The following is a 23,060-nucleotide window of genomic DNA, read 5'->3' on the forward strand; positions in this document are numbered from 1 at the left end:
CACGTAGTGAGGTAACAATCGAACAACAAATCGGCAGCCATAAACAAGGCTGGGATGGCACGCTTCCTGATTTTGGGGTTTTAATGGCAATGCAGTTACGCTACTGCCTACATAACCCTATGTAACCATCTAACTTGGAATGGAATATAAATTGATGTAGTGTCTGACCTGATGAAGGTCCCTGTATATCCACAATAATAGAGTTTGAATTGATGAATTGCATTTATGCAGGAACACTAAGAGCACAGATACGTAATCGTCATCGTCACACTTGGACATCTTCTATCAACAACCACTCTGACCACTACCTATGATTAAATGTCCGTTACCAACAATGTACGGTACCGACGGCCGTCTCCGTATGTCCTACATTACTGAAGCAATTCGAGTTTTGCGTTTGCGCAAATTTTGGGACAGCACAACCGAACGTCGATGAGTACAAGTAGCCTTTTTAGAGAACTTCTGGAGTAAAGTCAAAGTAAACAGCAATTGTTTTTGCTGCTAATCAGCTAATTTTGCCCATATTTTTATGCTGGTTGCGTTCAGCAAAACGAATTGCTGGGTATCAACTTTTTTTTTTCAGTTTGCTGAACCATCTAGCAATTTTGACAGATAATCAGCAACGCTTCGTTAAAATTAACCCTTTAATGGATACTGGACTATTTGGACCCCATTTGGACCATTTGGCCCATTCGGACCCCAGGCAACTTTGGAGTAATGGCAAACAAGTAGGGTAAAACATGTTGACTTTATTTTTTCAATACCTTCAAACTAGACCTAGTTCTATTATTTAAGCAAAAAAAAAGTTGATTTCATGGCATAGGGTGCCTGTACCAGCTATCGCACTACCTAAGGAAAACTACTTCTACAAAAATAAGAAGAAGACAGACGCATGTCGTCGATATGTCAAACGATAGATTTGTTTTCATTCTCAACAGGAAAAATATAAAATCTGAGCCAAACCCACTTTTACTATTTATTACGGCGTGTGCCAATGATAGGAACCCTGTACCAGTTATGGACATATTTTTTCATTTTGGTTCCACTTCGCACTATTTACATGCATTCCTTATGGGATTTGCCATAACTGGTACACTATGGCGAAATAGGGTGCAAGGAAGCCGAAATTTTAAGGAAAATGATTTATTTCTATCATAATTTGAGCAAAATGGGAAGTTCAAATGACCGCTGTCATCTTTTATGAACATGATCTTTCGTTCACATATTTTTTCTTGTTGATTTGCATAGTTAAAGGTTGAAAATCAACTATGGCGAATTTGAGGTACTATAGCCATAACTGGTACACTGAGCCTACTTTGATTTTTATTCCATGTCAAAGTTGAACCGGGCGATTTTGTAAACCTGGGGTCCATTTAGACCCCAAATTGAATTTTCTATATCTTTTGATTCTGATCTTTTAGAATATTCATGTCTTCAGCAAATCTAGCGGTGAATTGGTTAATTCGAAATTTCCTCACTAGATAGCGCTATTTGGCATAAACAGTATAGTAATATAATGTTTTTAAACGAAATTATAGGAAGATCTAGAGCTTGTCGAAGCGTCACATTTTGGGAAAGTTGCTCAGTATGTCGAGCGCTTACAGTAATGGACCGATTGATTCGAAATTGGTGGCGCTAAAGAGCCTATAGGTGGCGAATAGGTGGCGCTAAAGAGCCTATATTTTTTAATCTCAGGACGCTGGTTACTTAGAAGGACGGTTTTCACGGCAAAGCTGTTTGATAAGTTAACAAGCTGTAACTTTTTCTTATTCAGACAAATTTGAGCCAGCCAACAAAGACCAATTTATTAGTCATACATTTTCGAAATTTCATTAAATTTGATTAACTTAACCCTAAGATATAGTAGTTTATTACACTGCAGTGAAATTAGAATTTTACTAGAAACACTTCAACTGCACGTAAAGTTAACCAATCAAGACCAAATTTGTACCAGCTAACTAGTTGGGGATCTTGCAGTCAAAATTTGATGCACTTAATAAGAAGTTATAGCTTGTTTAAAATTTTCTGGCTAATAATTAAAATTTCTATGTTTTTGTAAATTTGCTACTAGCGCCACCTAATGACAGAAACTCGAATCATATAATAAATCACCTTGAGCTTTGCCGAAGATACCATATTTCTAAATATGGCTCATCATCGAAAAATCCTTGAGCAGCTGAATAACTTTGCTGAAACATCAACTCTCTAAATATATGGAATAGAAATTATGTCAGTGTTACGTCTACTTGTCTTTGACATCACAGAAATCAAAGACAAACAGATGTAATTGTAACGAAATTTAAATCTCTTATATCTCAGGACCCTGACTACATGGAGCTTTGGTGTCTTCGGAAAAGTTGTTTGGTTGGTAAATGACTTACAGATGATGGTACGCATGATTCGGAATTCCACCGCTAGACGGCGCCAGAGTGCAAACAAATTTCAAACTGTACATATCTCAGGATCCTGATGATTTGAAAATATGGTGTGTTTGGCAAAATTGTGTGGTAGATCAAAGGCATTCATTTGAATTATTGTTTGATTCGAGTTCTACCACTAGGCGGCGCTAGTTGTAATTTTGCATGAGCAAAAATTACAATTTTGACTGCTGGTTACGCAACTGGTTAGCTATAATTACAGCTAACCAGTTGCGTAACCATTATAATTGGTACATTTTTTTTGGGCTTGATTGGTACACCCAAAGTACACACACATACACACATGCCACCCTACATTTCAAACCAATAAAAACATGGGCCGGGACGAACGGCTATACATCCAAAGAAAGACGTGAACAGATATTTTTGTCCCACAAATTACGAGAGAACCTAAAGACAGAACTTTTCCGAAGACTCCATCTTTCTAAGTGATCAGAATCCCGCGATATATGAGATATATGAAATATGCGTGCTCAGTAACGCCACCTATACGTGAAGTTCCAAATCAAACGCTACATCACCTGTAAGCCCTTGACGTACCCAACAACCATGCCGAAATAAAAAAAAATGCACGATTAGTTGCGCCATCTATGTGTGAAATTTTCAAACAAATGGTTCGTCATTAGTAAACACTTTATAGGGTCAACTACTTTGCCAAAGACACCAAATTTCTATGTGGTCAGGATCTTGATATAAATGTGATCATGTACTTAATACTTACATGCTCACTAGCGTTACCTATGTGTGAAGTTCCGAATCAAACGGACCAGCATCTGTCAGTCCTTGAGCAACTTAACAACTTTGTCGAAGATACCATCATTCTAGGTGATCAGGATCCTGAGATATATTAATATAAAATTTGCACGCTCAGTAGCACCATCTATGTGTGAAATTCCGAATTAAACGATCCAGCTTTTATAAGTCCTTGACCAACCCTACAACTTTACTGAAGACACCGATATTCTAATAAATCAGGATCATGCGATACAGAAGAACGAATTGGGGGTCCAAATGGACCCCAGGTTTCCGAAATGGACCATCATTTAAGATTTCCTGTGCAGGGTTAAGCAAATTTTGCTGAAATTTCAGCAATCTGTATTGCTGACTTTTTTGCTGGAAGCATTTAGTGACTATAGTCATCAATGACGCAACTGAGAGCACCTTCTGAAATAAGGAACGCAATCGGTAGAACGATTGATTTGATGAGGAGTACAGATATGTGTCGTTACATTGCGTGATGATGGCCGGAGTTTGCATACTCAAAGGTCATAAACGAGGTATACATTTTGCCTGTCATTCGAACACTTGATTTTGATTTATCTAATGTTGCACGGTTTATTTCAATTATGGAGCCTGGTAGCCGTGCGGTTAGGGTCACCAAGCTTCTAATCGCACCATGCTATGGGGTGAGGATTCGATTCCCGCTCGGAGCGTTGAAACTTTTTGTAGGAATAGTTTCTTCTCCGTATACACTGGTACATGCTCCGTGGATCCCTTGTCTAGTGTTAAGTTTCATTCAGTCTGTACCAGGGGACTGTTATGGTCTTCTTGTTTTCTTACCCAGCATTAAAACTATGCTGCACTATGCTGCAGTGTTAAAAGATAGGCTGTCAGCTTGAGCCTCACGCTTGAGCCGCAGTTATGTTGGCTACGAAAACATTGCATTGGTGGGATAGGGATGCCAATTCCTTGGTCTGTACAGCTTCTGGCTGAAGACGGTGTCCGCGTTTTTTTTTATTTTTTAGTTCAACATCAAATTTATGATAATACGGAGTTTACATTTTGCCGCCATAATACTCGACTTGCAGCTGCAGCTCTCCTACGACGTTCATGCCCTACACTCGCCAGATCACGTTCCACTTGGTTCGCCCATCGTGATCTCTGAGTACCTCGCCTTCTTGTGCCAACCGGATGAATAGTAAACACCAACTTTGAAGGGTTGTTGTCCGGCAGTCTCATTACATGCGCTGCACACCGAACTCGTCCAGTATTGGTCGTTTTCATGATGTTGGGTTCACCGTAGAGTGCAGTGAGCACTCTAGCACCGTCCTTAGCCCAATTTATTCTACCTCAAAATTATTTTCGTCTATCGTATCATTGCTGCCAAGAGAGGTTACACGTTAAGGGGGGATTACCAGGAGGGATCTAAAGCAGCACAGAAAAGTCACGCAGTGCAGTTTTTTGGTTGCACATGAGCTATAGTTATGTTTTTCTAACCCCATGTAAGAACCCAATTAACAATGAATGCTGAACAGCGAGAGTATTAACTAAACAATACCTGGTTAATGGTGTCAAAGGTGACAATGACAGCTGAATATTGGTCTGAAGTATGGCTTGTTCAACCTCTTTGGTCAGCAATACATAGATGGCTGAATATCAAGTTGAATAGAATATTATTCATCTGGATAACTAGCTTTAAAACATACACCAACAAGCAGATTTAATCATTCAATCTTTAACCCTCATCGTGCATTGGGGTCATTGTGACCCCTAAACGTGCACTAGGTCAGCGAGGTGAGCGCAAGCTAATGCACGAAGAAGGTTATTCACATAATTTTTGACAGCTGACCCAAGCATATTTTCAAGTCCACATAGCTTCTTCAGCCTCAATACAGACCTAGTTCAACTTATGTTTTTTAACTATTCAGACACAACATGCGATGCTATTTTTTTCGAGGATATGTATACAATTGTGTGTGGTGTAGGTGCCAAGGTGAGTGACTATAAATCAGAAGGTCCGAGTTCAATTTCCAGTTTTCCCACTGATTAATTTATACATTCCTAAACAAGTCTTCTGGAAATAGACGCAGCTAATGGAAAAAAAGGCTCACGAAAGTGTTTTTATTTTTATTTTACGCAATTGATACACTTAATTGATTACTGATTAAGCGCATATTAAGCCTTAAATCAGTCTTCCAATGAACCTCAAATCAGCTAAAGGTTGAATAAAATCACCAAAAATAGTTGTTTAGGAGCTGAATAAAGGATTGTACCTCTTGTGCTCAGCTTTTGTTTAAATGAAGGCTGATTCAAAATAGTTGGAGAAACGTTTGTACAGCCTCAAATTGTTACCTGGGAATTACTTGACTTTGACTCGTGTGCAACCAAAAAACTGCGATGCGTGATTTTTTTGTAACATCGGTGCTGCTTTAGTCGTTTCATGGGGGTCCTATTGAATCTTAGGGGGATACCAGGAGATCTCAGTGGTGTTTCAGGTGGTCCCAGTGGGTGGCCTTAGGGGCGTTTCATGGAGTCTCAGGGGGTTTCTAGAAGGAAGAAGGGGGGGTTGTTCCGGTGATCTCAATGTCGTTTTAGGCGGTTCGCGCGGGTTTCAGAGGTCTCAGGGGCGTTTAAAGGGGTTTCAGAGGCCTTCAAGGAGTTTAATGTGGTTTCACGGGCGTTTCAGGGGGTCCCTATGGGTTTCAGGAGGTCCCAGGAGAGTTCCATGGGGCCTCAGAGGCGCTTCAAAGGGTCTCAGAAAGTTCCAGCGGAGTTTCAGAGGGTCTTAGGGGTGTTTGACGTAGTTTCAAGGGGTTCCAGAGATCTCAGAGGCGTTTCAGGCGGTCCGCGTGGGTTTCAGAGGTCTCAGGGGCGTTTAAAGGGGCTTCAGAGGCCTTCAAGGAGTTCAATGTGGTTTCACGGGCGTTTCAGGGGGTTCTTATGGGTTTCAGGAGGTCTCAGGGGAGTTCCATTGGGCCTCAGAGACGCTTCAAAGGGTCTCAGAAAGTTCCAGCAGAGTTTCAGAGGGTCTCAGGGGTTTTTCACGGAGTTTCAAGGGGTTCCAGAGATCTCAGGGGCGTTTCAAGGAAACATCAAGGGATTCCAGAGAGGTACCAGAAGATATTAAGGGCGTTTCAGGCGGTTCAAGCGGGTTTATGGGGGGTACCTGGAGGTCTCAATGGCGTTTCAAGAAGTTTTCAGTGGCCTTCAAGGGAGATCGATGGGATTTTAGAGATTAAACGCCTCTGAAGCGCCTTGTACGTTCAGGGGCTCATCCGGAAACTCACACACGCACTAAAGAATTATTTTTTTTATTGATAGGAGAACTGTTCTTCCGGTTAATGTTGTATTCGGTATTTTTAAAAACTATTTAACACATAAGCACTGATTCAATTAATCCAAACAACACTTTAAACTTACCGATTTCCAGGGGAGTTTCAGAGGGTCTCAGGTGCGTTTCAGGGGCATTTTAAGGAGTTTCAGGGAGTACCAGGATATCTCAGGGGCGCTTCGAGGGCGTCCCAGGGGGTTCAGGGGTACGAGGAGGTCTCAGGGTCGTTTCAGAGGCTTTCAGGTAGTTCCAGCCCTAGTAACAAAATTTATTTTATAATGCTTATTGTTTTTTGTTGAAGTAGGCAATCGGTAACGGTTGCAACCCTTAGCAACGCCCTTGGTTACACAGTTTGTTAGGAAAATTTCCTAGCCAGTTCTTCTCAAGTATTCAAGCTGTTTGGACGTAATCAATAAACGTTTATTGTGAACAAGTCTTTTCCTCCCATATCCGTCGTTCCAAATCCTATTCTCAATAGGTTATGGTCCCATGCACGACAACGGTCGAGGTTGGAACGAGGTGGTTTCGCTGGAAGAGGAATTATAAAACTACGTTGTCTGAAGGTCTGGATCTCAAACTAGGAAGAATTTGGAGCAGCTTGACGTGTGTAGGTGAGTTGAAAAGGCAGCAACTAGCAAAGCTGGAAAGGCACGGATCAACCGATGTGAACGATTTAATGGTGTTCCACGATGAGGTCTGCGAGCCGAAGCTGACTGGTGCTGATGGAAGCGTGCGACAACCTACAGGGACGTTTGAGATGCTTCTGCAGCCAACCAGTGAACCGGGGATCATTTTGTGGAAGCTTGAAGATGGCCATCTTAGGCTGGATGACAAAGATGACGTACCGGCGGTCAGATAGTCAGAAACAAGAGCAAAAACGATATATTTTTTGGGTTCATGTTTGAAAAAAAAATGTAGAGGCAGATGATTGTGACGTGGGCAGGAGAAACTGTCCGATTGAGAGGGGGTGTTGAAGTAGGCAATCGGTAACGGTTGCAACCCTTAGCAACGCCCTTGGTTACACAGTTTGTTAGGAAAATTTCCTAGCCAGTTCTTCTCAAGTATTCAAGCTGTTTGGACGTAATCAATAAACGTTTATTGTGAACAAGTCTTTTCCTCCCATATCCGTCGTTCCAAATCCTATTCTCAATATTTTTTAACAACACCTGTTCTTTAACACTGCAAAACAACGTCAACTCAACCATAAACTCGCCATAAGACTAAAGTGGCCCATCCTAAGATACTCTTGCAGAGTTGGTTTTAAGATTCTCTTAAAACTTGATGTACTTCCCAAGATATCCTCTCATTGTAGAACTCTTCAAGGGCACGATAAAATCACATATTGATGAAGAATAGGTGTGCTCAGCTGAAACTCCGATAAGATCAACCAGAATATGTAATGCTTTTATACAACTATCATAAAAACAAATGAAACCAAATTGAATCAAGATTGTTACTTGGAAGGGGTACTCAGGGGGTCTCAAGAACGATACACTAAAACCTCTTTTTATGCATGTTATTTTTATGAATTATTAATTTATGCACCTTTTTTTATTCCCTGCATAAAAAGCGGGAAGGCTTCTCAGAACCAATATTGTGCACAAGAATATTCAATAAAGCCGGGAACTATTGCAATGGCGGCCAGGGAACCTCCCAGGAACGTTACATGGTATCCGAGGGGTTTAAGGGGGATTTTGGAGGCAAGTTAGAAATGATTTTTAGAGACACCATCTTTTGAAACGCCTTTAGAATACCCGTTGATTTAAAGGTATCAGTAGGTCGGCTCCGGACGCACGTTTTCTTCCATTTGGGAAATTTGTGCCATTGATTCTAAGGTGTTCTTGAATCCCCCAGATACGACCCTAACAAAATGCCTCGACACGCCCCTATAACCTCCGTAATCCCATTGAAACGCCCTTGAAATCATCGTAATTAATTTGAAATGCCTCTTAAACCCCTTTGGACGCCTTTACCAGGGTTCATAAACACCCTGATACGCACCATAACACCCCTTGAAACGCCCCTGAAATGCTATCAAATGCCCCAAAACCTCTAGGAACGCCCTAAAATGTTCCTGAAGCATCCTGAACGTCTCTTAGAAGACTCTGAAATACCTTGAAACGCCCTTTAAGGACAAACGTCTTGAAATCCCGCTTCAATGGTGCATGTGAACTTAAAACGCACAAATCTCAATAAGCAAGCTTCAAACAACAGTGCATTTCATTATTCTGTTCTTGCTCACTTGTAATAAGCTTAAAAAAAGAATATCAAATGTGCTGCTTTTGTTTACGAAGAGATTTGTGCCCTCGAAATCGTGAGTAGGTGCCAAAGTCGGCCATTGTGGCGGCCATCTTGGGATTCTAACAAGTCTGTCCTTAAAGGCTCTTGAATTCCCTTGAATTGCCCCTAAAATCCCTTGAAACGTTCTTGAACTGAAACCACCTTAATACTTTTGCAAAGCCTCTGAATTCCCCGTAATCCCATTAAAACGCCAAAAAATCTTGACAGAACGCCCTTAAAAAGCTCCTCAAATCCTCTGGAACAACCCCTAAAAATGCCCCTGAAGCCCCTTGGATCCCACTTTTTTGGGCTCTCTGGGAACTTCTGGAAACCCCCTTAGCCCCGCTTCGAATGCCCAGGAGCAAGGTCTGTTCTCGCGAACTAGATTCCCTTAACTAGTCCAAACCTAATTTATGCACAAATTTCTTTCTTTTTATGCCTTTTTCTAATTTATGCATATTTTTAATTTATGCATTCCTAGCGATGTGCATAAAAAGAGGTTCTAGAGTACATGGTTTTAGAGGTCTCAGGTGGAATCTAGGACGTCTCATGAACACTTTAAAGTGAATAAGGGGGTTTCATGAGACTTCACTTGCCTCAAGGGGTGTTTCATGGGGTCACAAGGTGGTACCCGGGAATCTCAGGAGGGTTCCAAGGGTCGTTATCACAATAGTTCTAAAATCTGGACGCAGTGATCTTCACCCGACAAACGAGAAGGGTCGTTTCAGGGGCTTTTCAGGTAGCCTCAGAGGCGTTTCAAGAATTTTCAAAGAGATAGCAGGTGGTCTCAGGGACATGTCAATGGGGACCCAAGGGGTTTTAGGGAATACCTAGAGATCTCAGGGGCGTTTCAAAGGGGTCCCAGGGGATACTAAGAGATCTCAGAGGCATCCACGGAAACCCAAGGTCGTCTCAGAGGGTCTCGAAGGCGCTTTTTGAATTTCAGGTGGTACCAGGGGTTCGCAGGGGTGTTTCAAGGTGATCCCAAGGGATTTATGGGGATACCGTGATGTTTCAGGACGTTTAAGGGAGTCTCAGGGTCCTCTCAGGGACGATTCTTTCGGGGAGTTTCATGGGCCTACCAGGAGATCTCGGGAGCGTAAAGCTAGGGTAACTTTGTTTCAATACGGGCTGGTAGCTCTGTGCGATTTTTAGTGTCAGCGCTGACAACATTTGATAAACATTATACAGAGGATGGCCAAAATGTTTGGGATAGGTAACTTTTTTCTCCAACGAACAAATTCAACGTGCTGTAACTTTTCATAGAGGGAATCAAAAATCTCAAATTTTGACTGTTTGTCAACCTATTATATGTGCATCTTTGGTACAAATTTGGGCTCGATTGAATAATTTTTCGCGACGTAAGAACCGTTCGGGTAAAACACTATTATTTAGACAACTAATTTTTGAACTGTCTTATCTCGGAAACCAGGGAACCGTTAATCAACAATATATTGATACTTAATACGACGTTATAAAATGTAATATTTTCTCACGGCGAACTAAGTTACACCGTGCTGAAATTTTTACCCATATAGAGGAAAATAAGTCAAATTTACAATACCGCACAAAAATTACTAAATCCTCGGATTTCAACACTAAAGTTTATTGACATTTAGGTAAAAAAAATACATTTTTCGAGATAAATCCAAAAAGTGTCAATCCAGGTTACCTTTTTAAACGTTCAAAAAGTACCTAAGTTTTATTAGTTTGTGAAGCATTTACATAGTGTCAGTGTACGTTCAAAATTTCATTCAATTCGGTTCACTAGTTTCCGAGATATGACAGCTCAAAAATTTGTTGTCTAAAAATAGTGTTTTACCCGAATGGTTCTAACTTTGCAAAACATTAATCAATCGTGCCCAAATTTGTACCAATGATGCACATATAATAGGTTGACAAACAGTCAAAATTTGAGATTTTTTGATGCACTCTATGAAAAGTTATAGCATGTTGAACTTTTTTTGTGATAGAAAAAAAAGTTGCCTATCACAAACATTTTGGCCACCCCCTGTATCTGTTAGACGTTGCAGTTATCGAATTTCGTTCGCTAATTGAAACTTTACCCTGTTTCAGTTATCAAAAGTAAATTCAGACACATGCAGCCTTAATCACGACAAAAATATTTTGGTAATTATGGTTGCACACCAGATGAGTACACTGAAAGACGACTTGCGGTTGAAATTACTATTCTGATGGTCAATTTAAATACACAACGTTACTAAATTTGTGCAGTCTGATATTCGTTTCAGTTCTACAGATTAATCTTTTCAAATTTACCATAGACCCGATTTAAAATTAAAAAAAGTTTTTGTTGGCAACCGGATTTGAACCAAGAACCTTGAGATCACAAGGTTCGCACGCTACCACTCGGCTATCCAATCGGTTGATGTGGGAGAAAACGAAACGCATACAAGAAGCGTTTGTTGGTCGATGATCACGTTTTGCCATGGTAAATTTAAAAACATTTTTATGCTGTTCATTACCTCAAGTCATCTTTCAGTGTATGCTATCACAGAGCAACGAAGACATCTTTCTCTGTAGTTGTGAATTACGATGTCCGTATGTATAAATTTCACGTACACATTTGCTTGCATCGTCCTCTAGGACGAAGAAAAATTGTTTGTTTACGATTCACAGACGGGATAAAATAGTTAATTGAACTGATTGAGCAGATTTTTTTTTTGCATTCTGCAGCAGTGAAAACCAACTTTGAAGTCCCACAGAGCTTTCACGGGGTGTGTATTGAATATCAGTTCAATAAGTGAATCTGGTGAAGTGAAATTTGAACGGCGTTGAAGAATAATTCGGCTAGCTGCTGCTTTGGTGCGGTTTCCTCCGTCATACGCAAAACGAGAAAAAAACGTAAGTGAAGTGAAATGTAGCGTAATAAGTCGATTTCAAGTTATATTCAAGTAATAATTCGAGCGTTGGGTGTGACCAAGAAAGAAAGCGGTAGCCGGAAATGATTATTGTAATTTTGATGGTGTATTATTATTGTTGGCTATATTTATCATAAATACAATTAATTATAATTGCAATAATTATCAATGCAGTAGCTTTCTACAAATGAACACATCATTTCTTTGTTTCTTGCTAATTAGAAAAGGCATCGAAAGAATTGACTTCAGCCCAACAAAAGTGCGAACAGGATCTGATTCAAACGGGAAAAGCAACACCTGTGCAACAACAATGACAAGGTGCTTTCCAAGTTCGCGATAAATATTTAACAGCAGCACATCCTTTTTCAATGGCAAATTCCATTCTTGTCGAGGCCATAGGCCATAGGTTCGCGCAAAAGTGACGTCAAACGTAGCAGTAACCTAGGCAGTAACCATCAACAAAGTGTTGCTTCGAGGTGCAACCGTGGGAATTTGGTCCTTATGGGGAAATTGGGCTCTGTGAAACCTTGGCGATAAAGTCGCACCTATTCAGTAAGGCCACGATGATGATATCTGGGCTTAACTCCCTACGGTCTTATTGCAATAGAAGCTTTCTCGACTTTTCTGGATACGCCTGCCACGTGATGTACGAATGCAATAAAGGTCAAAGGTAAGTTCTCAGTGATCAAGAGTGGAAAAAAACTCAAAAACCACTTTTCTGAGAAACAAGCTCTGTCCCTGTGAATAATCCTTGAATTGAAGCGATATATGACGACCCAGGTGAGTGTGTGACCTACTCTAACACCCACCGGAACCATCAGGGACAACACGTTCCGCCTGGCGATTGGTCGCCAAACGGGGATGATGATGGCGAGTGATGGGTGTTAACGGTGCAACATACAACGCAGAAAAGAACATAAAGGGGTATTAAACTGTCGCGTTCGGATTGACACTCTGTCACGGGCACATGTGGATGAACTAAGTACAGGGAACAAGCTGTCGCGTCGGTCGTCCGGCTTTCCTTCGCCGTTGGTAGTTGATGGATTGATATGGTTTTCTCCGAAATCAGTACACGCGTGCGAAACGGGTCAATGGTATTAATTTCTCATGGATTATCGCCCATTCGATGGCAAATTGGTCGATAATTGATATGGGTGATGATGGGAGGGCTTGGTTTAAGCTTCGGTTCGAGGGATCAAGGTCAGCTCTGGTGGAAACGACCAGAAAGAAAAATGTCAGAAGACCGAGATTTGATTAAAATTGCACATATCTGTAATTGTCGAATCCAGTGAAATCACTAAATGTATGTTTTTTTCCTCAGCCAAGAAGTAAAGTAAGGTAAAGTAAGGCAAAGTAAGGTAAAGTAAAGTAAAGTAAGATAAAGTAAGGTAAAGTAAGGTAATGTAAGGTAAAGTAAGATAAAGTAAGGTAAAGTAAGGTAAAGTAAGGTAAAGTAAGGTAAAGTAAGGTAAAGTAAGGTAAAGTAAGGTAAAGTAAGGTAAAGTAAGGTAAAGTAAGGTAAAGTAAGGTAAAGTAAGGTAAAGTAAAGTAAAGTAAGGTAAAGTAAGGTAAAGTAAGGTAAAGTAAGGTAAAGTAAGGTAAAGTAAGGTAAAGTAAGGTAAAGTAAGGTAAAGTAAGGTAAAGTAAGATAAAGTAAGGTAAAGTAAGGTAATGTAAAGCAAAGTAAGGTAAAGTAAGGTAAAGTAAGGTAAAGTAAAGTAAAGTAAAGTAAAGTAAGGTAAAGTAAGGTTGGTAGAGCAAGGGATAAAATGAGTGACCGAACATGTTCCACAGTCGTCGTACTGTTAGTCATCCCGTTCTGCCACATGTTTTGCCTTGGCCCGTTTCGTTCTGGGCAACGATCGGATCCGCAGGTAGCAATCATACGCTTTACATACGATCGCCTCTCGATCGCCGCCGCCGGTCAGCTGTTTATTATAAATAGATTAATCAGATTGAAATATACCGCCGCGAAGACAAGAGGTCTTTCGTCGTATTCTGTTCGCGTAAATAAAGTGTTTCGATCCCAAAAACTGTCGCGAGTTAACGAGTTGCTTCTAGTGTCCGAAAACCGCAGTGTACCGCGCGAACATTTGGTCCTTCGAGCCGGATTCCGTACCCGGCGAAGGTTTTCGGACAGCGGCGCGAGTGATTTGGACATTTTGTGCCACGGACAGTGCCTCGAATTGCACCATTGTGCAGTAACAGTGACAAAGCGGACTACAGAGTGAATAGTGTCACCATTGCGCCATCGTGAAGAAGATTTTGCGCCGTCGGTAGTGTTGAAAGTGAAAAACAAGTGGAGACCACAGGAGCGGATAGTGGCCATCTCCTGCGACGGCGAGAATCCCAGAGGTGGAACCAGAACACCGGAACGGACAGCGGACATTCCCCGGCGAGGAACTCGGACAACGAGGACGGTTGCAGGTCGCAGAAACAGGGAGTAGAGTGCATGAATTGTGGTGGCGTAAATTGCATGAAACGCCATTCTAAACTCTGTGGCTGTTGAAAATAAATTATTGATTGCATGTGATGTGAGTCCATCTTTATTTAAGTGCAGTAGCCCTGGTGTCCGCCCAAAGGTCTTGTTTGGTCACGGATTCGCTGGATTTTGTTGGCTGTTGATTCTACTTCCAAGGTTGGTTCCCCTGCTGCTGTCGTATTTTGGGTTGTAAGTCTGTCAACCGGGTCGCGTTGGGTGGTTTGTCGAGTCGATCGAAGTGCTTAGTGATTGTGCAAGTGCAGTGCAGTGGAGTGACTTTGTACTTTGTTCGGTTGAGCTACCCACCTCGATCGTTAGTGCGAGTGTTAGTGCAATTTGTGACCAATTATGCCTGACCTCCGAACGCTTAACAAGCAGGAGCACCAGCTGCGAAAATCGCTGGAAGGAATCCAGCAGTTTATAAGTGGTTTCCAAACGAAGCGAGATGCGGGACAAGTGAGCGTTAGACTGGAAGCATTGGACAAGCTGTTCAGTCAGTTTCTCGAGATCCGAATACAAATCGAGCTGCTTTTGGAGGATGCGATTGAGGACGGCGATGGCGATGAAGAAGCGCTCGTCGAGCAGAACGACAAGGTACGGCAGGACTTCGAAAATGTATACTACGCGCTGAAGTCCGAACTGCAGGCCTTCCAGTCGATTGGATGCAGTACGTTGAAGAGCTCCACGTCGCAAGCACCGGATGCGCAAACAGAAACCCAGTTTGCAAAGGTGAAGCTCCCCGAAATAAGGCTGCCGTCGTTCACAGGACAGATCCACGAATGGGTGCCGTTCCGAGACAGCTTCCGGAGTCTTATTCACGACAGTAACCTCCTCACGGAAGTCGACAAGTTCACCTATTTGAGGTCTTCGTTGTCCGGTGATGCGCTGCAGGAAATAAACTCCATCGATTTGTCTACAGCCAATTACGCGGTAGCGTGGAAGGCGTTGGAGAGCCGTTTCGAAAACAAGAAGTTGATCGTCAAGGCGCACCTCGATGCACTTTTCGCCGTGGAGGCACTCAAGAAGGAAAGCTACGAGGAGCTGAACCGGTTAATCAGCGCTTTCGAGAAGAATCTGCAGATGCTGGAGAAGATCGGCGAAAAACCATCGGATTGGAGCACGATTCTCGCATATATGGTTTGTTCCCGATTAGACATGGCTACCCTGCGCCACTGGGAAACCCACCACAACAGCAAGGAAGTTGCACAGTATCCCGCTGTGATGGACTTTCTGAAGAGTCACTGCTCCGTTCTACAGTCGATCGCTCCATCAAGGCCTACGGTTCCCATCTAGCAACGACAATCTCGTCCAGCGGTGTGCAACACATCTTTCAAATCCACTCTGAAGTGTCATTTCTGCAGCGAGCCACGACACTCTGTATTCCAATGCGCAAGATTCCAGCGGATGAGCGTGTCGGAGAGGATTGAGGCTGCAAATAGGAACAAGCTCTGCCGGAATTGTTTGTATCCTGGACATTTCGCCAGAACCTGCGAGAAGGGAACGTGTCATCAGTGCCATCAGAAGCATCACACACTGCTGCACTCTGAAGCGCCCAGATCCTCCGTTCCACCCACGCAGTCAAGACCGTCGACAGTCAATCCACAACCTAGACAGCCATAATCCAAGCCGCCAACACCGAACCAACAGACACGGACTGCTAACACTGCAAACACACCAGACTCACACACTCAGCCAGCCACAGAACACGCCACCACAAGCCAAACACATGTAGCTCTCCCAATTACACCGACACAAACCATCATTCTCTCGACCGCACTTGTCAGCATTGAAGACCGCTACGGCAACCCCGTGGTAGCACGAGCTCTGCTCGACTCGTGTTCACAGCATTGTCTCATGACAAGAGGTTTCGCTAGCAAGCTGAAGCTAGACGAAACGCCAGTCTACCTGTCGATTCAAGGCATTGGATCGTCGCAAGCAGTGTCGACAAAGCTGATTACCGCTGTAGTAGGTCCAAGGTCGCCGAACATATCGTCGTTCGTCGAAGAAATGTCATTTCACGTCTTGCCGAAGTTGACTGTGTCACTGCCGACAGCAAGCTTCTGCATCGCAACGTGGAATCTTCCGAATCCCTCGCTGCTAGCGGATCCCAAGTTCTTTGAGATGGGACCGATAGACATCATCATCGGAGCAGAATACTATATGGAGCTGCTCAAAAACGAACGGCGGAGGGCAACAGACGACGGCCCGACTCTACAAGACACCGTGTTCGGATGGATTGTTTCCGGTCCTGTTCCCGAGGGTCCGACTGCTGCAACGTATTCCCTAACCCACGTTTGTTCGACGGCGGAGATCCAGGATCAACTTTCCCGGTTCTGGGAAGTAGAGACTTGCCAGTCAACCAGCACGCTGTCGGTCGAAGAATCGGCCTGCGAGGAGTTTTTCGACAAAACGACATTTCGGGACGAAGAAGGGAGGTACGTAGTCACTCTGCCGAAGAAGGAGCGGATGATCCAGCAGCTAGGCGACTCCAGATCTACAGCAATCAAGCGCTTTTTGGGGGTAGAACGGCGGCTCGCGATGAATCCAGAACTGAAGAAGCAGTACGTGGAGTTCATGCGCGAATATCTGGACATGGGCCACATGAAGGAGCTTTCCGACGATGATGCGAGCGCGTTGTCGTATTACTTACCTCACCACGCTGTTCTGAAGCCAGACAGCACGACTACGAAGCTGCGTGTCGTTTTCGATGCCTCCTGCAAGACTTCCAGTGGGATTTCGCTGAACGATGCTCTAATGGTGGGACCCGTTGTGCAGGACATGATCGTGGACATCACACTCCGGTTCCGTACGCACCGATTCGCCCTCGTAGGAGACGTCGCTCAAATGTACCGCATGGTACTGATGAATGCAGCCGATCAGCAGCTGCAAAGGATCGTTTGGAGAGATAGCGCTTCTGAGCCGATCCGTACTTTCGCTCTCACGACAGTCACCTACGGTACAGCGTCCGCTCCATACCTCGCAACAAAGTGTCTGCAGCGCCTGGCAGATGAAGGGGAAAAGTCGCATCCTGCAGCTGCAAAGGTCCTCAGAAAGGACTTCTACGTCGATGATATGCTGTCCGGCGTAGACGATATTGAAGAAGGAAAGATTCTCGTAGGTCAGATGATAGAACTACTGCAGTCTGCCGGATTCTCTTTGCGAAAGTGGAACTCTAACAGCAAAGAGTTGCTGTCAGCGGTGCCGGAGGGTTTGAGAGATGAGCGCTCGATTCTGGAGCTAGACTCGTCTACCGCCGCCGTGAAAACGTTAGGCTTGACATGGGAGCCTAGCACGGACTGCTTCCGATTCAGTTCGCCAGCTTGGAATGAGGCCGCGAAGATTACGAAGCGTTGCGTCTTGTCTGATGCGTCTCGACTGTTTGACCCGTTAGGACTGGTGGGTCCGGTAATCATCCAGGCGAAGATCTTCCTTCAAGATCTCTGGAAGCACGACTGCGAGTGGGATGAACCGCTTAGCTCGCAGCTTCAAGAGCAGTGGCGTGAGTACAGGCGAAATCTAGTAGGCCTAGACGGGATTGCAGTTCCCCGATGGGTTGGAACGAGCCGTAGCACTGAAACGGTTGAGCTGCACGGATTCTGCGACGCGTCGAACAAGGCATACGGCGCATGCGTGTACGTGCGTACTGTGACAGCAGATGGGAACGTGTCAGTTCACCTGCTGACCTCCAAATCTCGGGTGGCTTCGCTCGAGAATTTGAAGAAAAATAAGAAGTCGCTGTCAACACCTCGCCTAGAGTTGTCCTCGGCACTTCTCCTTGCCCAACTATACGAGAAAGTCGCCAAAAACATCAACGTCGTCACCAAGTGCCACTTTTGGACAGACTCGACGATCGTCGTCTGCTGGCTTTCATCGTCACCTGCGAGATGGAAGCAGTTTGTGGCGAATAGTGTCTCCGAAATCCAGCACATTACCAAGGGAAGTGTGTGGAAGCATGTCGCCGGTGAGGATAACCCGGCGGACATTATTTCACGAGGAATGAGTCCAGCGCAGCTTCAGTACGAGTCTCGATGGTTTCACGGACCGAAATGGTTGATGTTGGACAACCAGTACTGGCCCAGTTCGGCACAGATCGACGAGGGCAGTCTCGACCAGGTAGACTTAGAGGAGAAAGCGATTGTCGCGGCCCTCCCCGCTGTTTCCCCTAGTGAGATCTTCGGACTTCGTTCGTCGCTGGTGGATCTAGTTCGGCTGACAGTTCACATTCGACGGTTCAAGTGGAATTCATCGCCGGCGAATCGGTCCTGTCGGAAAGTAGGCTGCATCACGTCCCAGGAGTACGATGACGCAGTCAAGGAGCTGGTGAAGCTTTCGCAGCGGGAATGCTTTCCACAGGAATTCGCGGACATCGCTCGACACGGACAGGTGCAGGATTCCTCTAGAATTTCAAACCTCAATCCCCAATTAGTTGAAGGCGTATTGTGCGTTGGCGGCCGGCTGAAGAACGCGGATGTTCCGGATAGCAGGAAGCATCCGTACATACTCGACCATCGGCATCCCTTCACGAAAATCGTCGTAGTGTATTACCACCGTAAACACTTCCACGCTGGTCAACAGCAGATAGTCACGGCAGTTCGAGAGCGATTCTGGCCAACGAGCGCCAGGAATCTCGCAAGGCAGGTTATCCACGAATGCGTGCAGTGCTTTCGTGCGAAACCGAAAATCCAGGAGCAGCTGATGGCCGATCTACCCCCCGAGCGAGTCAGGCCATGTTTCCCGTTCCAGAAAGTCGGCGTCGATTACTGCGGTCCGTTCCACGTTGTGTACCCGCAGCGTCGAGCCCGACCGATCAAATGCTTCGTAGCAGTGTACGTGTGCCTAGTTTCCAAAGCGGTGCATTTGGAGTTAGCGGCTGATCTGTCGACGCAGGCATTCCTCGCGACGTTGCAACGGTTCACTGCGCGTCGTGGCAAACCTTCGTTGGTAATGTGCGACAACGGGACGAACTTCGTCGGCGCTCGGCGAAAGCTGGATGAGCTAGCCCAGCTGTTCGCGAGTCAGCAGTTCACGGATGCAGTGCTACGACAGACGATAGAGGACAGAATCGAGTTTCGGTTCATTCCAGCCCGCTCACCGAACTTCGGAGGACTGTGGGAATCGGCGGTGAAGTCGTTCAAGACCCTGTTCAAGCGAACGATTGGCACCCGCAGCCTGGAATACGACAGGATGCAAACGGTGCTGGCACAGACAGAGGCAATCTTGAATTCAAGACCGCTGACCCCGATCAGCAACGATCCGGACGACTTCGAAGCCCTCACCCCTGGACACTTCTTGATCCAGCGGCCGCTGACGGCCATTTCGGGACCCGATCTTGGTGGAGTTCCGGAGAATAGACTTTCGGCTTGGGAAAGAATGACGGAGTTCACCCAGAGGTTGTGGAAGAAATGGTCGGAGCAGTATCTGTCCAACCTTCACAATCGGACGAAATGGACGAGGCAGAGGGACAACATAGCTGTTGGTACTATGGTTGTTTTGAAGGAGGAGAATTTGCCACCCTTGAAGTGGCAGTTGGCACGGGTGACCGAGGTTCACCCTGGGTCTGACGGCAACATCAGAGTTGTGACCGTGCGGACTAAAGACGGCAGTTACCAGCGAGCGATATCCAAGATCTGCGTGCTGCCAATCCGAGATAATTTTCCATCTGGCGAAGGGGAGAACTAGGACTCCTCCAACGGCGGAGGTCGAAAAGATCTCCGCAACCCTAGTTAAGTTATGTATTTGTTAAATTTTCGAAAAAGTAATCCGATCATTTTTCTCCAGACATGCCTCCCTGCCGTGTGGAGCAGCCAAACTTACGACACTCAAGTCAAATTTGAGTTGTCTTCCGTACATTGTCGTCCAAGAAGAGGTAATATGTGTCGTGTACGTTGGTGGTTGTTGCATGTGCATCGTTTCATCCCGTCCAGTTTGTTTCGTCAGTCTAGCAAATGGCTAGAAGTGGTAGTATTTCGTCATGTCCTGAAACTAAAGTCAGAAAAACGTTTGATGTTTCGAGGTAAAAGTCTACCGTTGCGTTTGGAGGAAGAAGTGCGCAATTCAACCTCCCGGGTTCCCGCCACGATTTCCCACGGGTATGGCCAACCTGTGAAGATCATTTGGCATCGAGGATCCGTCGCAACCGCCACGGATAGCAGCGAAACCGACAAACATCATCGTCATCGAGAACAGGACCGTTCGTAACTACCATCGTTGTCGTCAGAGGGACCGTCGGCGCCACACGGGCGTCCAACGGAGGCCTTAGGGCCTCCGTCCAGGCAAGTCATTATTGTTTTTAGCATTACATATGAAAAAGCACCCTTTCATATTATTCAGAGTCCACCAACGTCACCCGCGGCACAGAGATTGCCTCAACATCCGTCCAAACCATGCACCAAGTCATCGTGTCAAGTATCTACGTCAACGGGTTTAAGGAAGCAAGAGTCTGTCATCGTCGTCGCCGCTCGGGCGTCCACCGGAGGCCACAGGGCCTCCGTCCAGGGAAGTCTTTTTCGTATTCAAATTTTCGTTTATAAAAGCACCCTCTCATCTCATTCAGAGTCACCAACGTCCCAGTCGGCACGGAATGCCTCAGTCGCAGCCAACCAACTCCGAGATCAAGTCGCCAGCATCGAATCAAAACTCCAAGTTTTTCCCAGTGGAAGTCGTCAAGTTGAAGTCTGTCAAGCCAAGCACATCCTATCGCCAAGTCGCCGGTAGTTACCCCTAAGCGGCGCTCAAGTAGTCCAAGTCTGTCAAGAAGTCCATCAGAATCGTCATCAGTCGTCCAGGAAGTCATCGTTGAAGTAGCCAGAATCATCGTCACGCCACCAGTCGTCCAAGGTCGAAGTCGCTGCAATGCACCGAGGCCCGAAACATTAATCAACGTCAGGAAAATTACAGTCCACACTTCGCCACCCATCCACCCTATGGAGCACATCGGTTGTCAACAAGTCCTGGCAGACAGCTGATCACCGTAAGGAACGAATTCCAGCGCAGAAACTTGTCTGCCAGGTAAGTTGTTCCGATTTTACACGAAATTCCTACACGATATTATATCCACCTTTCCATCCAACCGAGGAAAAACACAACACCGAGCCATCCGTCCAAGCCAATGAAGAGCAATAGGCAACCGACAGCCCGTCGGTGCACAGTATATAGGCCAAGGTCATCCCGTTGGCTCATTATCGTCGTCACCAGTAGCAGCAGCAGTGTACATAGTATATAAGCGAAATTGAATTTGTTCACATTGGTATTACTACCTAAGCTAGTTTTGAACACGCACGTTAGTTAGTAGAGTAGGAGGTATTGAAATTGTTTGTATTTCAAGGCGGCCGGCTTATGGTAGAGCAAGGGATAAAATGAGTGACCGAACATGTTCCACAGTCGTCGTACTGTTAGTCATCCCGTTCTGCCACATGTTTTGCCTTGGCCCGTTTCGTTCTGGGCAACGATCGGATCCGCAGGTAGCAATCATACGCTTTACATACGATCGCCTCTCGATCGCCGCCGCCGGTCAGCTGTTTATTATAAATAGATTAATCAGATTGAAATATACCGCCGCGAAGACAAGAGGTCTTTCGTCGTATTCTGTTCGCGTAAATAAAGTGTTTCGATCCCAAAAACTGTCGCGAGTTAACGAGTTGCTTCTAGTGTCCGAAAACCGCAGTGTACCGCGCGAACAAAGGTAAAGTAAGGTAAAGTAAGGTAAAGTAAGGTAAAGTAAAGTAAAGTAAGGTAAAGTAAGGTAAAGTAAGGTAATGTAAAGTAAAGTGAGGTAGAGTAAGGTAAAGTAAGGTAAAGTGAAGTAAAGCAAAGTAAAGTAAGGCCTCTGTGACAATCCACGTTCATTGAAACATATCTTTTCATAATATCCGCAAATGGTTTTGTATTTTCCAAACGAAAGTATAGTACGATTTGGTTCACATGGTTTTCCCAACTATTTACACACACACTTTAGGCATACTGAGTAGTCTTAATCCTAGCATGGACGGTTTGATGGTGGATTTTATGTTCTAGCTCTAGGGTGCTGGAGGGGGTTCCCTTGATGGCCCCTACCGACCGACGACCGACCGACCGGAATCGATGTTCCAGCTTAACGACGATGGAAGGTGCTGTAGTAAGGGGCATGGGCAACGACGGCCGGAGCGTGGGCGACGTAGGCTGGGGCGTGGTACGCGGCCAGAGGAGCGTGGTGTACGACGGCCGGGGCATGGTGGACGTAGGTCTTGGTGTAGACTGGGGCGGCGGCAACCAGTGGGGCGTGGTGGGCCACGGCCAACGGTGCTGGGGCGACGTATGAGTGGGAAACCACGGCTGGGGCGTGGTAAGAGCCCAGGCTCAGGTGCAGACCGCGCTTGGTCTTCATCGATTCGGAGGCCATCTCTTCGGCGCAGACGGCGGCGACAACGGCAAGTAGGACAATCTGAGGATGAGAGGCATAGAGGATAAAATTATGGAAAACTAAGACGAATAGCAAAATGATCATGATATGGGGAATAGACAAACACATTGGGATTGACTTTTTCAATAACTTTTCAGCAGGATACTATTGTCAATTTCTTGAATTTGCTAAGGCTATTAATTATTGTAATTTTTATGTACAAAACAGAAACACATGTTCGATGGAAAAAATATTAGATTTTAAAATTGCAGAAAAGAAATCCACGTGCTCCAATGGGAATCGACGCTTTTGACCTTGCTTGCAACCCACTTTTGACAGCAATTAAATTTGGCGACCTGCACGTATTTTCATAACATAAGTCAAATAATATTTGGGATGTTCGGCATTTTCAGTCGGTAAAATCAGCAAAACCTTTTTTCACCTCTACACCCGACAGTTTCGGTGTTATATATTCAGTTTTTTTTTAATGTAGAGTTAAAATAGTAATCGCTGATTTTACCGTCTGAAAAGGTGGCAACAATTTCTGAGT

General features: G+C 44.9%; 3 protein-coding genes across 3 annotated transcripts; 2 read left to right on the plus strand and 1 right to left on the minus strand.

The window, feature by feature from the left end:
- Nucleotides 1-14,481: 14,481 nt before the first annotated feature.
- LOC134290146 (uncharacterized) lies at nucleotides 14,482-15,426 on the plus strand. The gene has a single exon (XM_062857191.1). It carries the CDS (start codon nucleotides 14,482-14,484, stop codon nucleotides 15,424-15,426), a length of 945 nt encoding a protein of 314 aa, XP_062713175.1.
- Nucleotides 15,427-15,987: 561 nt separating this feature from the next.
- LOC134290147 (uncharacterized) lies at nucleotides 15,988-19,812 on the plus strand. The gene has a single exon (XM_062857192.1). The coding sequence runs from the start codon at nucleotides 15,988-15,990 to the stop codon at nucleotides 19,810-19,812; it is 3,825 nt and encodes a 1,274-aa protein (XP_062713176.1).
- A 2,177-nt stretch (nucleotides 19,813-21,989) lies between these two features.
- LOC115263981 (larval/pupal cuticle protein H1C-like) lies at nucleotides 21,990-22,639 on the minus strand. Its single transcript, XM_062857193.1, has one exon. It carries the CDS (start codon nucleotides 22,637-22,639, stop codon nucleotides 22,223-22,225), a length of 417 nt encoding a protein of 138 aa, XP_062713177.1. The 3' UTR covers nucleotides 21,990-22,222.
- Nucleotides 22,640-23,060: the final 421 nt, after the last annotated feature.

Source organism: Aedes albopictus, chromosome 3 (assembly GCF_035046485.1).
Source record: "Aedes albopictus strain Foshan chromosome 3, AalbF5, whole genome shotgun sequence".
NCBI lineage: Eukaryota > Metazoa > Arthropoda > Insecta > Diptera > Culicidae > Aedes > Aedes albopictus.

Excerpts from the sequence above, each read along its gene's own strand:
- LOC134290146 (XM_062857191.1), top strand. The coding sequence starts at position 14,482 with ATGCCTGACCTCCGAACGCTTAACAAGCAGGAGCACCAGCTGCGAAAA.
- LOC134290147 (XM_062857192.1), top strand. The coding sequence starts at position 15,988 with ATGACAAGAGGTTTCGCTAGCAAGCTGAAGCTAGACGAAACGCCAGTC.
- LOC115263981 (XM_062857193.1), bottom strand. The coding sequence starts at position 22,639 with ATGTGTTTGTCTATTCCCCATATCATGATCATTTTGCTATTCGTCTTA.